This window comes from Diachasmimorpha longicaudata, chromosome 4, assembly GCF_034640455.1.
Source record: "Diachasmimorpha longicaudata isolate KC_UGA_2023 chromosome 4, iyDiaLong2, whole genome shotgun sequence".
Lineage (NCBI taxonomy): Eukaryota > Metazoa > Arthropoda > Insecta > Hymenoptera > Braconidae > Diachasmimorpha > Diachasmimorpha longicaudata.
In genome coordinates this window covers 9,754,767-9,772,159 of record NC_087228.1, presented here as the reverse complement: position 1 = coordinate 9,772,159, position 17,393 = coordinate 9,754,767, and the positions used below count along the sequence as shown (strand labels likewise).

The window sequence follows — 17,393 nt, the reverse complement described above, 5'->3', positions numbered from 1 at the left end:
TTATTCTGACGTTGAAAATTCATTTGATTTGATTGAGAAAATACTGAATATTATGTTAGTGATGGATCACTTGATCCGGCAATCATTAATGAATATTTGAGCATTTTCCGGAGCAAATGAATTTTAAATCTCCAGAAGAATCACCGAAATGGAACTAATAGTAATAATGTCTTGGTATTTTTACAATAAAAGTCATTTACTTTGACAACCGCAATATCCCCTTGGATGCCATCCCTGTTCGCCAGTGAATCAGCGAAATCAGGATGGGAATAGACTTCTTCAATGTGGTATACTTTGGCATTTGGACGGTAGGAGTTCTTGCCGGCGATTACCTCATACCAGCGGGGATGGCGCAGGTTCTCAGGATCAGTGGGATCTTTTCTGAAGCAGTGGGCTGCTGTGAGAACGTGCCGGGGGGTGATTAACGTACCTCCACAAATAGCTGCGTGGCTCACGTTGAATGAGTTCATATGGCGAATCATCACGATGGAAGGAATATCGGGAATATTCACTGACTTGCCGCCCACAATTTTCGATGGACCCCTTGCATTGACGTCTGAACATACAGAAATTTAATTAATAATTGATGAATAAAATTTTTAAGGCGTACTCGTTGGGATCAGAGGGGGTTGATTTGTCGTTGGATGAATTAACCACAGGACTCACAATTATTGGAAATGGCAATGACAACCAAAATTCCGAGAGACAGCTGCATGATGACCGATAGTTCCACGAGAAATACTGACGTGAATTGAAGTGCCGTCAATATGGGATCGATTCCCACTTTTATACTCGCCATTTTATAAGCTAAATGTGTTTCTTATCATCTGCAGGTCGACATTTCCTGAACTATCGATTAAACGTATTTGAATAATTCGAAGTAATGTAGGCGAATGATTGTCACCGGAAGTTGTCTGTACATTTATTATTGGAAAGACTTAGAAGAACAAAAAGTATTTTTTAACCGTAAAAATTCTATTTGGCAAATTTTTTATAATTAATGCCGGAAAAGGGCATTTCGAAAAGAGGCTATAGAGGTTATTGAACTATTTCATGAGAAAAAATTAACATTCCAGCGGTTTCTTTTCAATATTCATTGTCTTATCGGTTAAACTAGTAATTGAGTGAATTCGTTGAATGAAGCGGAATTCAGAATTAATAATGTGAATATAATTGATGTCTAATTTTTTTGCCTCATCGGTATGATTTGAATTATAGGAGTTCAACGTACGGTGGTGCGAGCGCTGAACGATTTATTCCCCCCAAAATTCCAATGGCTTTTCAATTTATCGATAAATCGTGGCCAATCACCCTCATTGATATGACTACTGAGCTACCGAGGAGTCGAGTCTGGCAGTGCTTGAAATTGAATCCCAGTAAGTTAAAATTACACAAATTTAAAATATTAAAGTAAAAATGACCAAAAAATCCTGTTGGTGTGTATAGCTATCATATCAAAATATATTTTAAAAATTCAGAGTTACAAAATGATCAATTAGATACTAGAACAAATTATCTCCTGCCATTTCTACGTTTCAATCCTTGATTTAATAGGCGCCATGAGGACAGCTCATCCCGTACATATGGTTTATGTTGGTCTTGATCAGGTTGGAAACTTGCCCTGCTGCGCATATCCTGGCGATGACTTGTAGACGTTCCGAAGTACGTTATTGCCTTCGCTGTCCCGTTGATGACACCTTCAATCCACGATTTGTGATAGGCGACACTGATAGCATATCCGGGCATTGAATTATCGCAGAGTGAGGACCCAGCCGAAATGACCCCAAAGAGTAGTCCATTTACGACAACAGGACCTCCACTATCACCCTGATCCACAAATATATTACCATAAGAATAACTCGCAAATTCTTGGAGGTTTGAATTAATATTTCATTGACTTCACCGCATTTGGTAATTGAAATATTTTTCCTGGTATTATCCAGGGAAAATTGAGAGCGAGAGAAACGTCTGGCTAAATTTAGAGGAAATTAGACAAAATTCATTTTCATATGAACTTACCCCACAGACGGCACCTCTTTGACGAGCTGTCAGGCATAATTCATCCTCAGCTACTTTTTCCTTTGAATAGAATTCTTTACAAGTTTTGGCAGTGAGAACCGTTAGGTGCAATCCATTCAGATAAGTGGAAATGGCTCCCATAGTGAAATTGTAGATTCCCCAACCATAGATATCACCTTCTAAAAGATGTTCTAATTGTTTACTCGCCAGTTGCATGGGCTTCTGAACGTGACTGTAGCGGATTTTCTCCTTAAGCTGAAAAAAATCCACATAAAATAACGGCAGTTAATTTATTTTGAATTTGAAAAGTTATTGAAGGTCATCCAGCTCATGCATTGATTTAAAGAACGATTTTTACTTTGATCACTGCAATATCTGCTCTAGGCCGGTTATCATCCACCAATGAGTCCGTAAAGTTAGGATGAGAATAGACCTCCTCAATCGCGTAGATTTTCGCGTTTGGCCCGTAGGAATTAGCCCCGGCTATGACCTGATACCAACGGGGATGAGCTAAGTCCATAGGATCTGATGGATCCGTTTCGAAGCAGTGCGCCGCTGTGAGAATATGCTGAGAATCGATTATAGTACCACCACAAATAGCTGAATGGGTAGAATTGTAGGATTTAACATGACGAATCATCACAATAGATGGAATATCCGGGATAGAAACTCGTGTTCCGCACACAATTCTCGATGGCGGTTTCGCAAAGACATCTGAACATTCAGTAAAACATAAATTAGAGCTCTCTATTATTAAGGAGTTATTACTGATATAAGAGTAATTAAGATTTTTGAATAATACTCATTATCATGAGATATGTCAGAAAATGATCGGGGGACTTACAATTTTGGGAGATGGCAATAAGACCCAAAATGACGAGTGACAACTGCATGGCTCTACGAAGTGTCACGTGAAATACGAACGAATAATGCCCACATTTAACGAATTGTCGTTTTTATACTCGTAATTGTAGAGCTCGCAGGTATTTCTTATCACCTTAAGTTATAGCCTTTTGTATTTATCGATTAAATGTGTTTAATTATTTCGAAATATACATGGAACCATTCAACATAATATCTTCGTACTTCTTTTATTCAAAATCCTGGATAACGCGGCGACAATTTCTGTGAAACGTAATCAATTGACGGACTAATTGAATAACTCAATATTTGGTTGACTTCATTCTAAAAATGGAAAGACACAGAGAATAAACGGAATCAATGAAATGGAAATAATTTGAGCTCGAGGTATACGTGTCATTGGAATTATGTGAGATGAATGAAGAGCGCCTCAGGACCTTGAGGAATTCCTACTTTATAAATGTAAATGCCCCTTGAAGTTCTTTAATTCGGATTTTCCATTACGACTATCATTCATTGACCTAATCACTCACTTATTGATCAATCAATTGGTTGCTCAATTGACATAATTCCGGTAATATATGGAATATGTGTAATTAGTGGAATGACTATAATTTAACATTAAATTGTAAGGAGCGTTCAGTAATTTATTACATATCGGTCAATATTACAATGTTTATTCAACTGTTTCGTTCTATCATAAATAATATATGGTACCCTTCAGCCTTTAATATCAGAAAAAACCAAAGTGTGATTTTTTTCGTCTTAAACGACGTCTGACTAAAACGCAAATGTTCCTGAACTTTAACTGCACTTCACTGACTCTCGGCATTACTGGGAGGGGCATTCCCAGTTCTTACTAGGAATGGTAGCGTTTTAAAACCTGCTATTCCCCTTATAATATCTTCAATCCATGGCTTATAATAAGCAACGTTGGTAACGGCAGCAGGTTCAGGGTTTCCGCATTCATATGCGTTGGACATAATCCCAACAATTTTTCCGTCCACCACAAGAGGACCACCACTATCACCCTATCAACAAGATTCAATGATATGCAATCCTCCAACTCAGTTCAATATCTCATGAAGCAAAAATTCTGAACTTACATAGCACGAGGATGTTCCTGGATTCCCCTGCATGCACATCTCATCCGCAACGTACCCAAAATGAGGATCTAGGTTTTTACAAACCTCATACTTGTACACTGTCTGTACTGATTTCTGCAATGTACTAGACGGAGATGTCGCGTTAATTTCCGTCTCTCCCCAGCCGTAAATGACACCTTCAGCCCGATTCGGTGGCTCGTAATTCGTTAACTCAATCCGGCTCTGCGTCGAACGGTAAATTATTCTGTCCTTAAGCTGAAACAGTTCAAAGTTGGCCCTTTATGCCCTTCACATTTCATCCTCAGTATTTTGGAGTCCACGAATAGGACTATCCAGCCCTATCTAACACCTCCCATTGAGGTAACTTTCATTTCCACTTACGCTCTCTTCGTCCGTACATTTGCATACCTTCAAAACTGCAATATCCGCTCTGTTATTGACTGCATCATCAAGTTGGCCTGTGTAGTCCGGATGGATATATGCGTACAGTATCTCATATGTCCTCACACCGCACTGATGACCGTTTATGCCAGCTATGACACGCAGCCATTTGTAATCATAGTTTGTTTCATAATCTGAAAGAAGTTGTCCAAGACAATGTGCTGCTGTGAGAATATACCTTCTGCCAATGATAGAACCACCACAGACTAGTCCGTGGATTGAACTTAATGCTTCAGTGGCATGAATCATCACTGCGAATGGAGCTTCTGTGATATCAATCGGCCCTCCGTTTAACATTCTCGCTATGCGTCTTCCATTAATACCTGTTAATGTTCAACAACATTTTGTGTAACATGAAAACACCAGAGCTAGTGCTTTGCGATACTCTTTGCGGTTCAATTGATTTATCTTCGTATAGCTCACCGGTGATGGAGATGGCTAGCAAAGCCCAAAACCCAAAAGCGAGCCGCATTCTGATTGACGGCAGAAGACTAAAAGGAAAGCAAAGTATTTCGATCGAATTCGTTCGAGCTGATCGCTTTATATGGTTCATGCTTTGCTAGTGGCTCTTCTTTATCATAATTAGCTACTCTTATTAAATAAGTTCATTGACTCCTAGTCAGGCGCGTGGTTGAGCTAATTTCGGAAAAAAGTAGAGAAGGCGGAGATTAATAAAACGGATGTAACATAATATTGAATACTACGCACGATTTCATAATTAGATGATGAGTGACGATTGGGGAAGAGCTTTTCTACCATTTTCGAGGGTCTCCAGCTATGCAACTTCAATAATTACTGAATTCGATGACGTGCGTATACGTATGCTCATCAGAAATAAATTTCGGTTCGCTCATATCTTTCATGGAAATCATGGAAATTATTATTTGCTCTGTCATTTATCATGGAAATTATTATTTGCTCTGTCTATATTTAATTGTGGGAATAGACGGAGGAGTATGAGGGGTAACGAATGGAGTTAATGAACTTAAGAGACAAAGTTCTCAGTTTTCTATGATTTACTACCCTTTCTGCTTCAAAAAAAAACTTTGTTTATTTTATAATAATTTTATTGTTCGGTCTATGAATATGATACATAAATAATGAGGTATATTATCAGTTTACACTGTAAATGGAAGCGATTTATATTCTGCTGTCCCTCTGACAGCATCTGTAATCCATGTTCTGTAGTACGCTACATTAACAACGGCAGCAGGTTCAGGGCTGCCACACGGTAATCCATTAGAAATAACACCAGCAATTTTTCCCCCTACGACAAGAGGACCACCACTGTCACCCTGTTCCCGGAAAAAAAGATTATACGGTATATTTGACGATCAATTTTGTATTTTACTCGTGACGCTTCAACACTTACATGGCAGAAGGAAGTTCCAGGACTCCCTAATATACACAGCTCATCCGGAACAGAACCAAAGTCCCGATCCAGAACTTGACACATGTTGAAATCAAATACTATCTGTGCGGAACTTCGCAGTGTGCGACCGTAAACTGTTTCCTCGTGATCAATGAATCCCCAACCATAGATAGCGCCATCAACCCCAGTGGGTGGTGGCTGTTGTGCCAGTTGAATTCGTGCTTGTGTTGGACCGTAGGTTAATCTGTCCTTGAGCTGGAAAAATTCGAGATGCATCAGTGACGAAAGCACATTTCTCCTGGCTCATCAGTCCACGTTCTTCCTTATTCCAAAGAAAAAATAAATAAATAATTGGGTTTGTTGGTAATAAAGTTCCAAATTTGTCTGTGAATTCTTTGGGATTTATCTGTCACCGATTCAGTTGACGATATTGTAATTGGATTTTCGGTACCTTTAGAACAGCAAGATCTGCTCGATTGGTCAGTGGATCTGTAGCAGTACCAGTGAAGCCCGGGTGCATAAAAGCATTTATTATTTCATGTATCTGGACACCGCACTCGTAGGAGCTTTCGCCTGCGATAACACGCAGCCATTTATAATCATATTCGTCCTTATCATCTGATGTGGGCTGCCCAAGGCAATGGGCTGCAGTGAGGATATACCTTTTACTGATGATACTACCACCGCATATAAGTCCTTCGTATGAGTGCAGTGCTGAAGCATCATGAATCATAACTGCGAATGGAGCTGATGTGATATTTCGCTCCTCACCGCTAATGATTCTTGACGGGGGCTTTGCATCGATACCTGGACAATTATATTTTCAAAAAAAAAATCAACCTCAAGTGCTCAGACCGAAGCGATAATTTTCATATCGAATTTCGTTTAATTTAGGAGTAAAGTATTTAATTATGTCGTATCATTACCATAGATTGCGATGAGAACCAAGATAGAATGATAAATGCGCATTGTTCTGGCCGGCAAAGGGCCACAACAAATTTTAAACTTGTGGAATGGATTAAGTGAATATAAATCTCGCTTTTATACGTGCTATCACTTGTTATGAAGAATTACCTTATCAGGATTAATTACGCATATTAAGCAGGGTCATTACATTCTTCGTGAAGTGGCTAATGGCGTCAGTTCTGGAGAGCCAAGACAAGATTGTAATTAATTCAAGGAATGTCATGAAATATTATATTTCTCTACATAAATTTCGAATTTGCTTATCTAAATCCATTGCTAATACTTCTTTCAATCAAACTGATTATTGCAGTCATGAAACTTGAAGATTAGTTCGTCCGAAATGGAGCGTGATTCACCCTCATGTTTTTTAACGTCGGACGAATTATTTTCTGATCAATCACGTAGTCAATGGGATAAATTCAGAGGATATAAGGAACAGGTGGAATTAATTGAATGAATCTGACTCAAGTTCACGCTCAGTGTGTACTGCTAATATGTATTCCTAATCATTAATTTCTTATGCTTCATCAATTGGTATTTCGGTAAAATAATTGTAGTATCACTCATCGTCGCTATCGGAGCTCTGGGGATCATTTATTACAAATGGAAGTATTTTGGATTCTGCTGTTCCCCTGACGGCATCTTCGATCCAGGCCTTGTAATACGCAACACTAGATACCGCACCCGGTTCAACGTTTCCGCACTCATAACCATTGGATATCACACCAACAAGTTTTCTCTGCACTATCAGAGGACCACCGCTATCCCCCTGCATCCAAAAGGTACAGTAACATAAACCAGCGTAGAGTGAATTTAAATAAATTTTATGCTCAAGGATTTAGTACTCACTCTGCAGAATGAATTTCCAAAACTGGCGGATATACATAACTCATCCTTACGATACCCCAAATCCGGTTCAATAACCTTACAAGCATCGTATTGATAAACAGTTTGAACCGATTTTTGCAGAATACTAGGGGCCGATAATCTCGAAGGATGTGTATCACCCCATCCGAAGATGATACCTTGAGAATGGGACGGTGGCGGGTCACTTCCTAGTCGAATTGGTTTCCGCTTTGGACTGAAGATTATCCTGTCCTTGAGCTAAATACCCAAAAAAAATACTCATTGATAGGCTCAACTTTTCAGGATTTATTCAACTTCTCGTATGTGGAACGGTATTTTTACTTCGTTCTTTCTGCAAATATTCCTACCTCCAGAACTGCTATATCCGCACGGACATCGTTTTCATTGTACAGAATGCCACTGTAGTCAGGATGAATATAAGCCTTCGATATCTCATATATTTTACCACCACACTGGTGGGAGCTTACACCCGCCACAACCCGCAGCCATTTGTAATCATGGTTTACCTCATCATCTTCTAAACGATATCCAAGACAGTGGGCTGCGGTGAGAATATGTTTTTTTCCAATGATCGTACCACCGCAAGTTATTCCAGCGGGTGACTCTAAGTTTGCATCATCAAGAAGCATCACCGTGAATGGAGCGTCTTTGATATCCGTTCCACTTCCGTCCAAGATTTTCGATGGAGGCTTTGCATTGACACCTGTGCAATGAGCATTTCATACTAAAATTTCATCAATTCCGGGTGGATGTCACCTTAATTACCCGGAAAAATGTTTTGTCTCGATAGAACACTTAAGCTAACCACCCCCAGGACCAGTTCATTCGGTTGTACGAAAATCATAGGCTTGTTCACTCTTGAATTATTTATTTATTTAATCATAACGTACCAGTATTAAGGACGACTATAACAGCCGCAACGATGAAGGTGCACCACATTATACCTGCCAGCAGGTGCCTTCACGAAATCCTGAACTTGATGTGTCGTGACAAAAAATTCTCTTATCACTATTTACTGTCTATGAGCAAATGGCTCATAGACGGAGTCTCCAGACCACTTTATAATGAAAACGTAGAAGAATACTTAGGCTAATGAACTGTACCGGACGGAATATCAATCGATGTACATGATCCGATAATTCCTTCTTCTTCATTAAATTCAGTCATAAAAAATTACGACTCTAGACTATCTAATCTATATATAATGGAACGCCAATGAATATTACGCAATCGAATTTGGAAATCCAAGAGTATTAGCGGAAGTGGAATCCATTATCATTATCAGCAATGAATAGTCGTGCCGGAAAAGTCATTTAATCGATAAATCGAACTAGTCGGTAAATCAAGGAGATAGATCCTGGCCCTGATCCTGTAATGTTTTACTCATCGTCTGTTTTTCTACATTCAGTTAAATACAATTTAAGCTTAATCATCATTCTAATATACTTCATTATCCTCAGTATTGTCAGACTCCTCTTCCTCTTCCTCCTCTTCCTGCAATGTTACTGTGAATGGAAGCCGTTTGCCGTGTCGTCCTCCTCCGATAGTCTCATAAATCCATGATCTATAGTAAACAACATTAGTAAATGCACCTGGATGTTTCCCTTCGCAGGTCATTGCGTTGGAAATTATACCAACAAGTCTGTGGTTCACCACGAGAGGGCCTCCGCTATCCCCCTACACCCAGAAAATATAATTACATGAAATATTTAATAATCCAGTTTCATATACTCCGTACACGAAAGCAAATATTCGGTATACTTACACCACCAAATGAAAGCCCATGTTTGCTCCTTGCACATAATTCATCCTTACGATAACCCGTCTCCCGATCAATTTTGATACAAGTGCGGAAATCAAACACTTTCTGATACGATCTTTGCAGTATGCGAGCAAAAGATGGTTCGTCGTGGCTCGTGTCTCCCCAACCGTAAATGATTCCCACAGATCTTTCTGGGACTGGCCGACTTTCCAGTGCAATTCGTTTTGCTGTGTCCCCAAGGAGTAGTCGATGCTTGAGCTAAACATTCGACGAAAAAAACAATAAGACTGGGGTTGATTCAAAGAATCCCTTGGAAATGATTTTCTATTTTCCGTGGATATCCACAGCCAAAGGGAATGTCCGAATTGCATCTACTTGTTGGACATTTACCAGACACTAAGAACCATCGGAATGTAATGAAAATTTGTTTGAATTTGACACACGAATCCAAATGTTCGTGTTCCACGCATTTTGTCACGTCTGAAGAACTTTGACAAGAATTATGCAAAATTCGGACGTTTTTTGCTGTGTGCGTACCTGCAGAACTGCTACATCCCCTCGCACAGAGCCTGCCCTATTGAGATCTCCAGTAAAGTCCGGATGAATAAAAGCATTTGATATTTCATATGTTCTAATACCGCAGGTGTAAGAGCTCACGCCTGCCATAACACGTAGCCACTCGTGATGATATTTTACATCATTATCCGATACAGGTTCCCCTAGGCAATGAGCTGCAGTTAGAATATACCTTCTGCTAATAATTGCACCCCCACATATGAGTCCAGTAAAGGCCTGCAAATCAGACCTGTCAAAAATCATCACAGCGAATGGAGCATCGTGGATCCTTGTGCCTAATCCGTTAATGATTCCACTGACACCTGGGCAGTTAAATTATTTGCAAAATTCAGCTATTGACGTGATCAATTAGATTAATATATTTTTATATGACTTACCCGTCGTAAAAATAGTCACAAGAGCCGCAACGGTAAAAGGGAACAGCATGATACCAGACAGTAGAGCTCCAAAAGTGAATACAAAGTCTTGGAATTCATTTACGGGATATGATTGTCGCCTTTATACCCAGCAGAGTGCACTGCCGAGGACTCACTTATCTTTACGTACTAATAGCTATTTAATGATTTTCAGTCATTAACGGAGATTTTTAATGCAACTTGAAAATTTCCACTTCTCTGGGGATCACACGCGATCCTCCACACGAAAAAAAAAATGTTCAAGTATCTAATCTATACTCGATACAAGTATAATGACCATTGCACCATTCCATCGATCTTAGAATTTATTTTGTTATCTCGCCAGGTTGTTACGGGGAAAATAACAGTAAATTAAGTATTTTTGCACCAATTCAAGCATTACCTGCAAGGGATTACCTATTGTCAACAAGTAGATTAGGTGGGAGGTTAGGGTCTATTTTATTGCCCCAAATAATCATTAGATAGTCCTTAACTATTGACTGGGTGTCAATAGCTCTCTTTGTGTTAATTAGATTTTGCAAAATAAAATAATTAAGAACCCCGACTACACCTGGAGCAGAGGGTAATCTTTTGGAAATAAAATCACAAATAACAAAATAAAAATGACTCATTATTAATTATTTCTTACATGAATTATAATATTAACGACAGTATAAAGCTGATTCCTCAAGGTCTTCCTAGAACTCTCTACAACTCGGAACCGTCCGCATAAATCAATGAATGCCCCGTCTTGACATCACTACAATGACACCTCCTCTAACTTAAATTAAATTAAGAATTAATTGATGAAGACAGTCGCCAGAGGAGAACAACAGGAGACGACAACCAGAGGAAACAATCCATAGACTGTCATAACGTAAACGTGGCAGTGACTTCTACTTGCTCCTGTCATTCATTCCTCATTTTTAGTTCCTAATACTTCCACTAATATTAGTATGACGCTAGCGCTTATCACTGTCGACCTAATCACTAAGTTTTCTTGTAAACGGAAGCCGTTTAGATGGCCCTCCGCCCCCGACGACGTCGCTGATCCATTCACTGTAATAAGCAACATTGGTAACCGCACCTGGCTCATCACTTCCGCACTCATATGCATGACTAATGATACCAACAAGTCGTTTGTTCACTACGACAGGACCGCCACTGTCGCCCTGTAATCAGAACCTCTAATTAAATTTAACACTGCAAAATTTATTTAGAAATTAAGGAGTCACTATTTACCCGACAAAATGTATTCCCTGTATTGCCCTTAATGCACAGCTCATCTTTACGAAAAGGGGCTTCTGGATCAGTATTTTTACAATACTCGTAGTTATAGACACTCTGAATGGAACTCTGAAGTATTCGAGAAAAAGATGGTTCATCAGGTAGAGTGTCCCCCCAGCCATATATGATACCAGCAGCATCGTGCGGTGGTACGACTGTCGCAGGGCGAATACGTCGTTTCGTCGGCCCCAGGATTATTCCCTCCTTGAGCTATACAACCCAACAAAAAAAAAATTATAGCTAAAGGTACTTTACAAATTTCTAGTCCTTGAAAGTTCTCTCGGAGTCAATTTCTGAACTACAGCTTCCGAAGAATTTCTGGAGTCTGGGAATTTATGTTCTCTGTCAATGTGCGTACCTTTAGAATGGCAATATCTCCGCGGACTTCCTTATTGTCGTTTAGATCCCCGGTAAAGTCCCGATGAATATAGGCCGTCAATACCTCGTATGTTTTAACTCCACATTGATAAGAGGTTACGCCTGGCACAACACGTAGCCATTTAAAATCGTATTCGATTTCGTCATCCGATATATGCTCTCCAAGACAATGAGCTGCAGTGAGAATATATCTTTTGCTGATGATTGTGCCAGCGCATACTAGACCTGTGAACTCGTCTAAATCTCGACTGTCATGAATCATTACTGCAAATGGAGCATCCTTGATATCTGTGTCCCTTCCATGGAAGATTGCATTGATATCTACGAAATAACATTGTTAAAACTCCCAACTGTCAAATGAACAGAGAAGCAATGAAATATTTTATTTTTTATGTATAGGTTATCACCTACCAGTAATAAATAGGGCCACAATCGCCAAAACACTGAAAGGAGACATTATGCCCGACGACAGAAGTCCAAAGTCCGTTTTGTGACAGGGGAACTCATGGAATGAATCCCATAGATACGATTCTCGTTTTTATATCCAGCCCAATTCGCATCAGAAAATTCGTTCATCATTATTTACTGATTATAGTTTAATGTCTGAGCTCATTAATAGATCGTCCAATCTGATTCGTTATGGAAATGTGGACGACGATTTAGATTAGTGAACTTCATATGTCAGCATAATCATTGCTGCGTGTGATTCGATAATTCCTTCTTCTCCATTAATTTTCTTAAAAATACTTGGAGAAATATTCTACAGCGTTGACACTGTGTCTGCCTTTCGATAAAAAAATCCTTCTCAAGTACATTTACCTACTCAATTCAAAGTAGAATGCTATTAATCAATCAAGTTGTAAATTCTTTGGGTTTGTAAAAACAGGTGGTTGAATCGGATGTAGTGTCAGTTCAAGTTGAGTTCCTCTTCAATATACTAACAAATCCTATTTGAATTAAGGTGAGCAAAACTTCCGTTTATACGAATTTTCAGAACTATTTTACCCGACAAATTATGATTTGTAATCATGAAAATGTTTTAGTATAATTGCACTTATTTCTGAGTAATACAATGGTCGAGTAAATTTTTCTGAGTTCCGTCTATTCGAAATTAATAACTTGTGAATTCAAAGAGGTTAATCTCATGTTAATCTAATTTTTTACGTGTCAATAACCGGTAAATTAATAATGAATACAATGTTACTTAATGCGATATTAAATAGGTTCAATGACCCGACCTTTATCTGCGCTTGTACTTTATCTTCCGCCTGTCCTAAAATGTCCGTAATAGGACCAGAACTCGTTACAGGGAACATTTTCACGTGCTAAAGAAGCGTGAAATGTATTTTTTAACGATTTGACCGCCTACGGACACCGATAGTATCCCCTACAACTTAACACATTCGTGTTACACTGTATTAATTCCCGAAATTTATATTTTTTTGAAGCGAAGAAGTTGGAGTAAAGTCAGGCTTGTAAATCAGATCTAGGAAATCGATCATAAAACTAAAACTCCACTAACCCCAACTCAAGCAGGAAAAATAAGAGTCAAAAGATTATTTACATTTTTTGTCCACTTCTTTGTGGTTTTATTTTTTTTTTTCTTCTTTATCACAGTTCTCGGAAGAGCCAGAGGTGCGGAGAAAAAGACAGCTAAAGGCGGACATCAAAAGCTTGTTATAGTCCGCTAAGTCGAATAGTCCGCACACGTCTCTATTGGCTCTCATGTGGCAGGTGATCCTGTTGTGGGTCCATTTGTGTGCGCAGACGCCCTAAGAATGGCCGAAACTTACGCCATAATGGGGCGTGCGCCGCGATACTAGTGCCACTTTAAAATTCATTCTTCTTCGTCTTTTTCCAGGAGTTTGTTCGATTTTCTGCCTCTCCCTCTAGAGCTCGTCGGGGCATTCTTGTCGGCGAAACAGAGACTCTGATGTTCCTGGTTGTGGGGATAAAGGAAGAGGATAAATAGGAACACCAGGAAGTCGTTAACGCCCCTCTTGATGAATACCACGTGGATTCGGCTGAGTAAAGCCAGGTGAGAGATTCCTTCACGAATTCCATTCACGGTATCACGAGCGGCGCGGGTTTGTGTGAATTAGAAGCATCGGAAGACCGTACACCTGTGAAAACTAATCGGAAAATGGTGGAATGCAAGTGGTAAAAAATTATTTCGGTCTTCCTAGGGATTAAAATAGTAAAGGGTAAGTTGGGAGAAATTACTTGAGAAATTGTCGAGTGCGCGGCGAGAAATTTTTATGAAAAATTCTGGTGCAAGCACGAGAAAGGAGGGGCAAAATGGGGGCTAGGAAACGAGAGAGCCTTTAAATGTTATTTAAAAATTTGAATTTGTACAAATAGGTGCAATTAAAAAATTCCTGTGCGACTAACGTCTTAACACGGCAATTAGGCTCTGCGTCATCTCCAGGTGGTACCTAATTGCCTGACTAATTAATAGCACAGCAGCACAGTAGCACATCGCTACGTTCGTACACGAACAACCATCCCGATTTCTCTGAAAAAAATATACAAAATTCACATTGAAAGAATTCTGTCACAATTTGTCCTGAAATGACTCAACAAAGAAAAAATTTCGCATTCTCGATCGTGAAAGCCCGGAAATAACGTCGAATGTTATTTATCGAGGTTACATACCAGGAATAATTGCTCCATTCATCTCCTCCAATTTAGAATAGGCCAGTGTCCGCAGAATGCACCCGGGTATTTAGACCAGGGGATTCACGGGGTGAGACATCTGTCTGACAACTTAACCATCCACCCCCAACCCCCTGTCTTGCTCTCACTCCCTCGATTTTCTATGTTACTGTATGCTCAGCACCTCGTGGAGGATGAAGTGCCGCGTGTTCCAACAGTTGACGCGTTACAGTGTAACTCGACGGGGTGGAAAAGCATCCTCTGACACCCTGTGGTCCGCTGCACAGCCTTAATGTGCCTCGTTTTCATTTTTTTATTATTTGCAGACCATTTTTCGTAACTCGTGTGGAGCTGACTCGCATTATTTACGAATATAAAGTGTCTAGGGGTGGGAGGGGCCGAAATGGAGATTTTTTGCGGTACAGTAATGGCTTGTTAGGCGCACTAATCCCCTTAACGAGGTCCTGAGTCTGTGGAAACAGGATTATAATCAACAGGGAATGTTATTAACAAAATTACTAGAGACAAATTTGTCCCTATTTACTTGTTCATTTCCCCTGGAATTTTTTTTACAAACAACTTGTCACTCGTTATCGATCGAGGGCCTTCGGGCGATACAATAAAAATTTGTTTGAATTTCAAAGATCGTTTACTGGTTTTCTTCCGGATTTTTAGTAATTTTAAGACGGCGATTAGACAAAATAGGAATTCACATCTACAATTTTGATTTTTTAGTAATTGTATATTTAGTAGAAAGGTAATTTGACATTTAAGTGAACAATTTTCACCGCATTGACAATAGATTGATAATGTATGTCTTTATGCATAATTAAGAGATAAGGCCATTTAAATTTTATGACACGCCCTTTGATTAGGACTCTTATCACTCCGATAGCGCTATTCAGAATTAATTATTATATCTATCTCTCTAATTTGATCATATCTCTGTGGGTTCATTCGAGGTCATACGGGAGTAAAATTCTTAATAAATAATAGGACAGCTCATTATTCTGCTCTTTTTCATTAATACCATAAATTTATTAATAATATTCCTGTACTTTATTTATTTATACGCCTCAATTCTAGACTATTGTAGGTAATTAGAAGTGATGAACATCCCTTGAAACAACTAATTAGTCCGATCTCCCCGATTTCTGGTCGAACTGAAAATAGAGTTTGTTTATCCAGAGGGAAAGCCTCCATTCGTTTGCCGTCTCTTTTGATTCTAATAACGAGAGCTGATCTGTGTTGTGCCTCTCTCACACACACAGCTTCCCATGCGCATAATCTCCGATCCAACCGCTTGTCTCCTTCTTCGTTTGAAATGTAAACACTTGTCATGCGTACGAAATTAGAATCGGGCACTTGATTTATTGCAGAAACTGTCGCGACTGGGGAAACATCCGAAATATGTGGCCCTTGGAATTCATTGAAGAGCAGAGCAATAAACAAAGCCAGTTGGATTAAGAAAGCTCAACATTTTATAACACAACTTGAAATTTATATTAATGTATATTTTTATATGTTATTTTTTCAACTAAATTTTTTTTCGTTTGTTTGCTGTCTCTCAATAGATCGAACTCGTAAAAAAATTCTTCCAAAATTAGAAATGAAAAAAAAAGTGATTATGATACTTTGGTTTTTAAATTGGGACTTTTGAAAGGATCAAATAGAGCTTTCAGAGCTTTAAACTCAATTTTTTTTATCAAAATATTCTACAGTCTATTTTATTTTTTTTTCAATTTCTCAGGAGCTGTTTTTTCGGGCGTCGTGTATTAATTATTATTTCCTCCCCATTTTTCTACTCGTTGACGTTTCATCTGGCCTGTTATGAAGAACTCACCAACAGGCGAATCGAGAGAAACTGAATTCTCCCGTAGCTCCCTATTAGAGGAGAAATATTTAGAAATAAGGCACGATGACAGTTGAAATGAGTTTACCAGGCGCCTGAAAACACCAATTGATCCCCACTGATGCTGGGGAAATTTGTTGGAGGCTATTTGTAAATACGGATGGCTGACGCTGACATAAAACCAGCAAGGTGTCCCATGTCCTGTGGGATGTTGGGGATTTAGAGGATTTTCTAGTCCAACGATGATGTGTTTAACACGATGTCGCACATCGGGGTTATATATTGGTTCCTGTTAGGAGACTTCCTATTTTGGAGGGCCTACAAACGTAAGAATTTTACGGTACTCTTCCTGCCGCACATTATCATTGAAAACCGAAGTATCAGAAACAGACTAATCATTGAAGACTCCTCGAATATTCTTACAGTTCATCGAAATGATCACCTGGATCACAAATTTTCCCTAGATAATTCTCTAAATGTCCCTGAATCTGAGAGATCTAAAAAAAATCCAGCGAATTCTATTTGTTTCCATTCTAAAATTTGTGAAAATATAAAGAAACTTTTTTTGAAGTATTTCCGGCCAATATTCCGCCCGAATGTTTCCTGTAAATGTCTCACCTCAGGTGATGGATCATCCCCGACAATCCCGAATTTGCATGACCCCTGAATACTCCCTGATTGCCACCTCGATCTCTCCATTATCCAAAAAATTCTCCCACGACTCTCCGCATCCTTCCCCAAACTTGAATAGTAAAACTTCCTCTCGACCAAATTTGTAGACATCATCATGTGACTCTGGATTAAGGTCTCTCAACTGTTGGTATTGTAAGACGAGAAGTGAAATACACAAAGAGAC

At 39.1% G+C, this 17,393-nt stretch overlaps 6 protein-coding genes across 6 annotated transcripts; all 6 read right to left on the bottom strand.

Annotated features, from left to right (window-relative positions):
• Positions 1 to 85: 85 nt before the first annotated feature.
• On the bottom strand, positions 86 to 799 carry LOC135161830 (trypsin, alkaline C-like). The gene is made up of 3 exons (XM_064119754.1): positions 667 to 799; positions 201 to 556; positions 86 to 154 (listed from the first exon to the last, which is right to left on the bottom strand). The coding sequence occupies exons 1-3, from the start codon at positions 797 to 799 to the stop codon at positions 86 to 88; spliced, it is 558 nt and encodes a 185-aa protein (XP_063975824.1).
• Positions 800 to 3,695: 2,896 nt separating this feature from the next.
• LOC135161829 (trypsin-like) lies at positions 3,696 to 4,724 on the bottom strand. The gene is made up of 3 exons (XM_064119753.1): positions 4,368 to 4,724; positions 3,987 to 4,241; positions 3,696 to 3,911 (listed from the first exon to the last, which is right to left on the bottom strand). The coding sequence occupies exons 1-3, from the start codon at positions 4,722 to 4,724 to the stop codon at positions 3,696 to 3,698; spliced, it is 828 nt and encodes a 275-aa protein (XP_063975823.1).
• Positions 4,725 to 5,545: 821 nt separating this feature from the next.
• On the bottom strand, positions 5,546 to 6,910 carry LOC135161828 (hypodermin-B-like). Its single transcript, XM_064119752.1, has 4 exons — positions 6,892 to 6,910; positions 6,251 to 6,606; positions 5,800 to 6,054; positions 5,546 to 5,722 (listed from the first exon to the last, which is right to left on the bottom strand). Exons 1-4 carry the CDS (start codon positions 6,908 to 6,910, stop codon positions 5,546 to 5,548), a joined length of 807 nt encoding a protein of 268 aa, XP_063975822.1.
• Positions 6,911 to 7,324: 414 nt separating this feature from the next.
• Positions 7,325 to 8,571, bottom strand: LOC135161827 (hypodermin-A-like). Its single transcript, XM_064119751.1, has 4 exons — positions 8,523 to 8,571; positions 7,980 to 8,335; positions 7,615 to 7,869; positions 7,325 to 7,534 (listed from the first exon to the last, which is right to left on the bottom strand). Exons 1-4 carry the CDS (start codon positions 8,569 to 8,571, stop codon positions 7,325 to 7,327), a joined length of 870 nt encoding a protein of 289 aa, XP_063975821.1.
• A 1,297-nt stretch (positions 8,572 to 9,868) lies between these two features.
• On the bottom strand, positions 9,869 to 10,396 carry LOC135161826 (venom serine protease-like). The gene is made up of 2 exons (XM_064119750.1): positions 10,348 to 10,396; positions 9,869 to 10,272 (listed from the first exon to the last, which is right to left on the bottom strand). The coding sequence occupies exons 1-2, from the start codon at positions 10,394 to 10,396 to the stop codon at positions 9,869 to 9,871; spliced, it is 453 nt and encodes a 150-aa protein (XP_063975820.1).
• Positions 10,397 to 11,164: 768 nt separating this feature from the next.
• On the bottom strand, positions 11,165 to 12,487 carry LOC135161825 (trypsin iota-like). Its single transcript, XM_064119749.1, has 5 exons — positions 12,442 to 12,487; positions 12,011 to 12,351; positions 11,608 to 11,862; positions 11,357 to 11,537; positions 11,165 to 11,271 (listed from the first exon to the last, which is right to left on the bottom strand). The coding sequence occupies exons 1-5, from the start codon at positions 12,485 to 12,487 to the stop codon at positions 11,165 to 11,167; spliced, it is 930 nt and encodes a 309-aa protein (XP_063975819.1).
• Between the last annotated feature and the right edge of the window lie 4,906 nt (positions 12,488 to 17,393).

Bases quoted from the DNA above. Each gene is read 5' to 3' on its own strand.
- LOC135161825 (XM_064119749.1), bottom strand. From the start codon at position 12,487: ATGTCTCCTTTCAGTGTTTTGGCGATTGTGGCCCTATTTATTACTG. The intron at 11,863-12,010 runs GTACGCACATTG...TGGGTTGTATAG, and splicing joins GAGATATTGCCATTCTAAAG to CTCAAGGAGGGAATAATCCT. The intron at 11,272-11,356 runs GTGATTAGGTCG...AATGAATGACAG, and splicing joins TCCGTTTACAAGAAAACTTA to GAGCAAGTAGAAGTCACTGC.
- LOC135161830 (XM_064119754.1), bottom strand. From the start codon at position 799: ATGGCGAGTATAAAAGTGGGAATCGATCCCATATTGACGGCACTTCAA. The intron at 557-666 runs GTGAGTCCTGTG...CTGTATGTTCAG, and splicing joins CATTGCCATTTCCAATAATT to ACGTCAATGCAAGGGGTCCA. The intron at 155-200 runs GTAAATGACTTT...TATTACTATTAG, and splicing joins GGGATATTGCGGTTGTCAAA to TTCCATTTCGGTGATTCTTC.
- LOC135161826 (XM_064119750.1), bottom strand. From the start codon at position 10,396: ATGCTGTTCCCTTTTACCGTTGCGGCTCTTGTGACTATTTTTACGACG. The intron at 10,273-10,347 runs GTAAGTCATATA...TTAACTGCCCAG, and splicing joins TGTGACTATTTTTACGACGG to GTGTCAGTGGAATCATTAAC.
- LOC135161829 (XM_064119753.1), bottom strand. From the start codon at position 4,724: ATGTTAAACGGAGGGCCGATTGATATCACAGAAGCTCCATTCGCAGTG. The intron at 4,242-4,367 runs GTAAGTGGAAAT...GAACTGTTTCAG, and splicing joins AATGTACGGACGAAGAGAGC to CTTAAGGACAGAATAATTTA. The intron at 3,912-3,986 runs GTAAGTTCAGAA...TCTTGTTGATAG, and splicing joins CAGGAACATCCTCGTGCTAT to GGTGATAGTGGTGGTCCTCT.
- LOC135161828 (XM_064119752.1), bottom strand. The intron at 6,055-6,250 runs GTACCGAAAATC...GAATTTTTCCAG, and splicing joins CAGATCTTGCTGTTCTAAAG to CTCAAGGACAGATTAACCTA. The intron at 5,723-5,799 runs GTAAGTGTTGAA...TTCCGGGAACAG, and splicing joins CTGGAACTTCCTTCTGCCAT to GGTGACAGTGGTGGTCCTCT.
- LOC135161827 (XM_064119751.1), bottom strand. From the start codon at position 8,571: ATGTGGTGCACCTTCATCGTTGCGGCTGTTATAGTCGTCCTTAATACT. The intron at 8,336-8,522 runs GTACGTTATGAT...CTCATTGCACAG, and splicing joins TATAGTCGTCCTTAATACTG to GTGTCAATGCAAAGCCTCCA. The intron at 7,535-7,614 runs GTGAGTACTAAA...TTTTGGATGCAG, and splicing joins TTGGAAATTCATTCTGCAGA to GGGGATAGCGGTGGTCCTCT.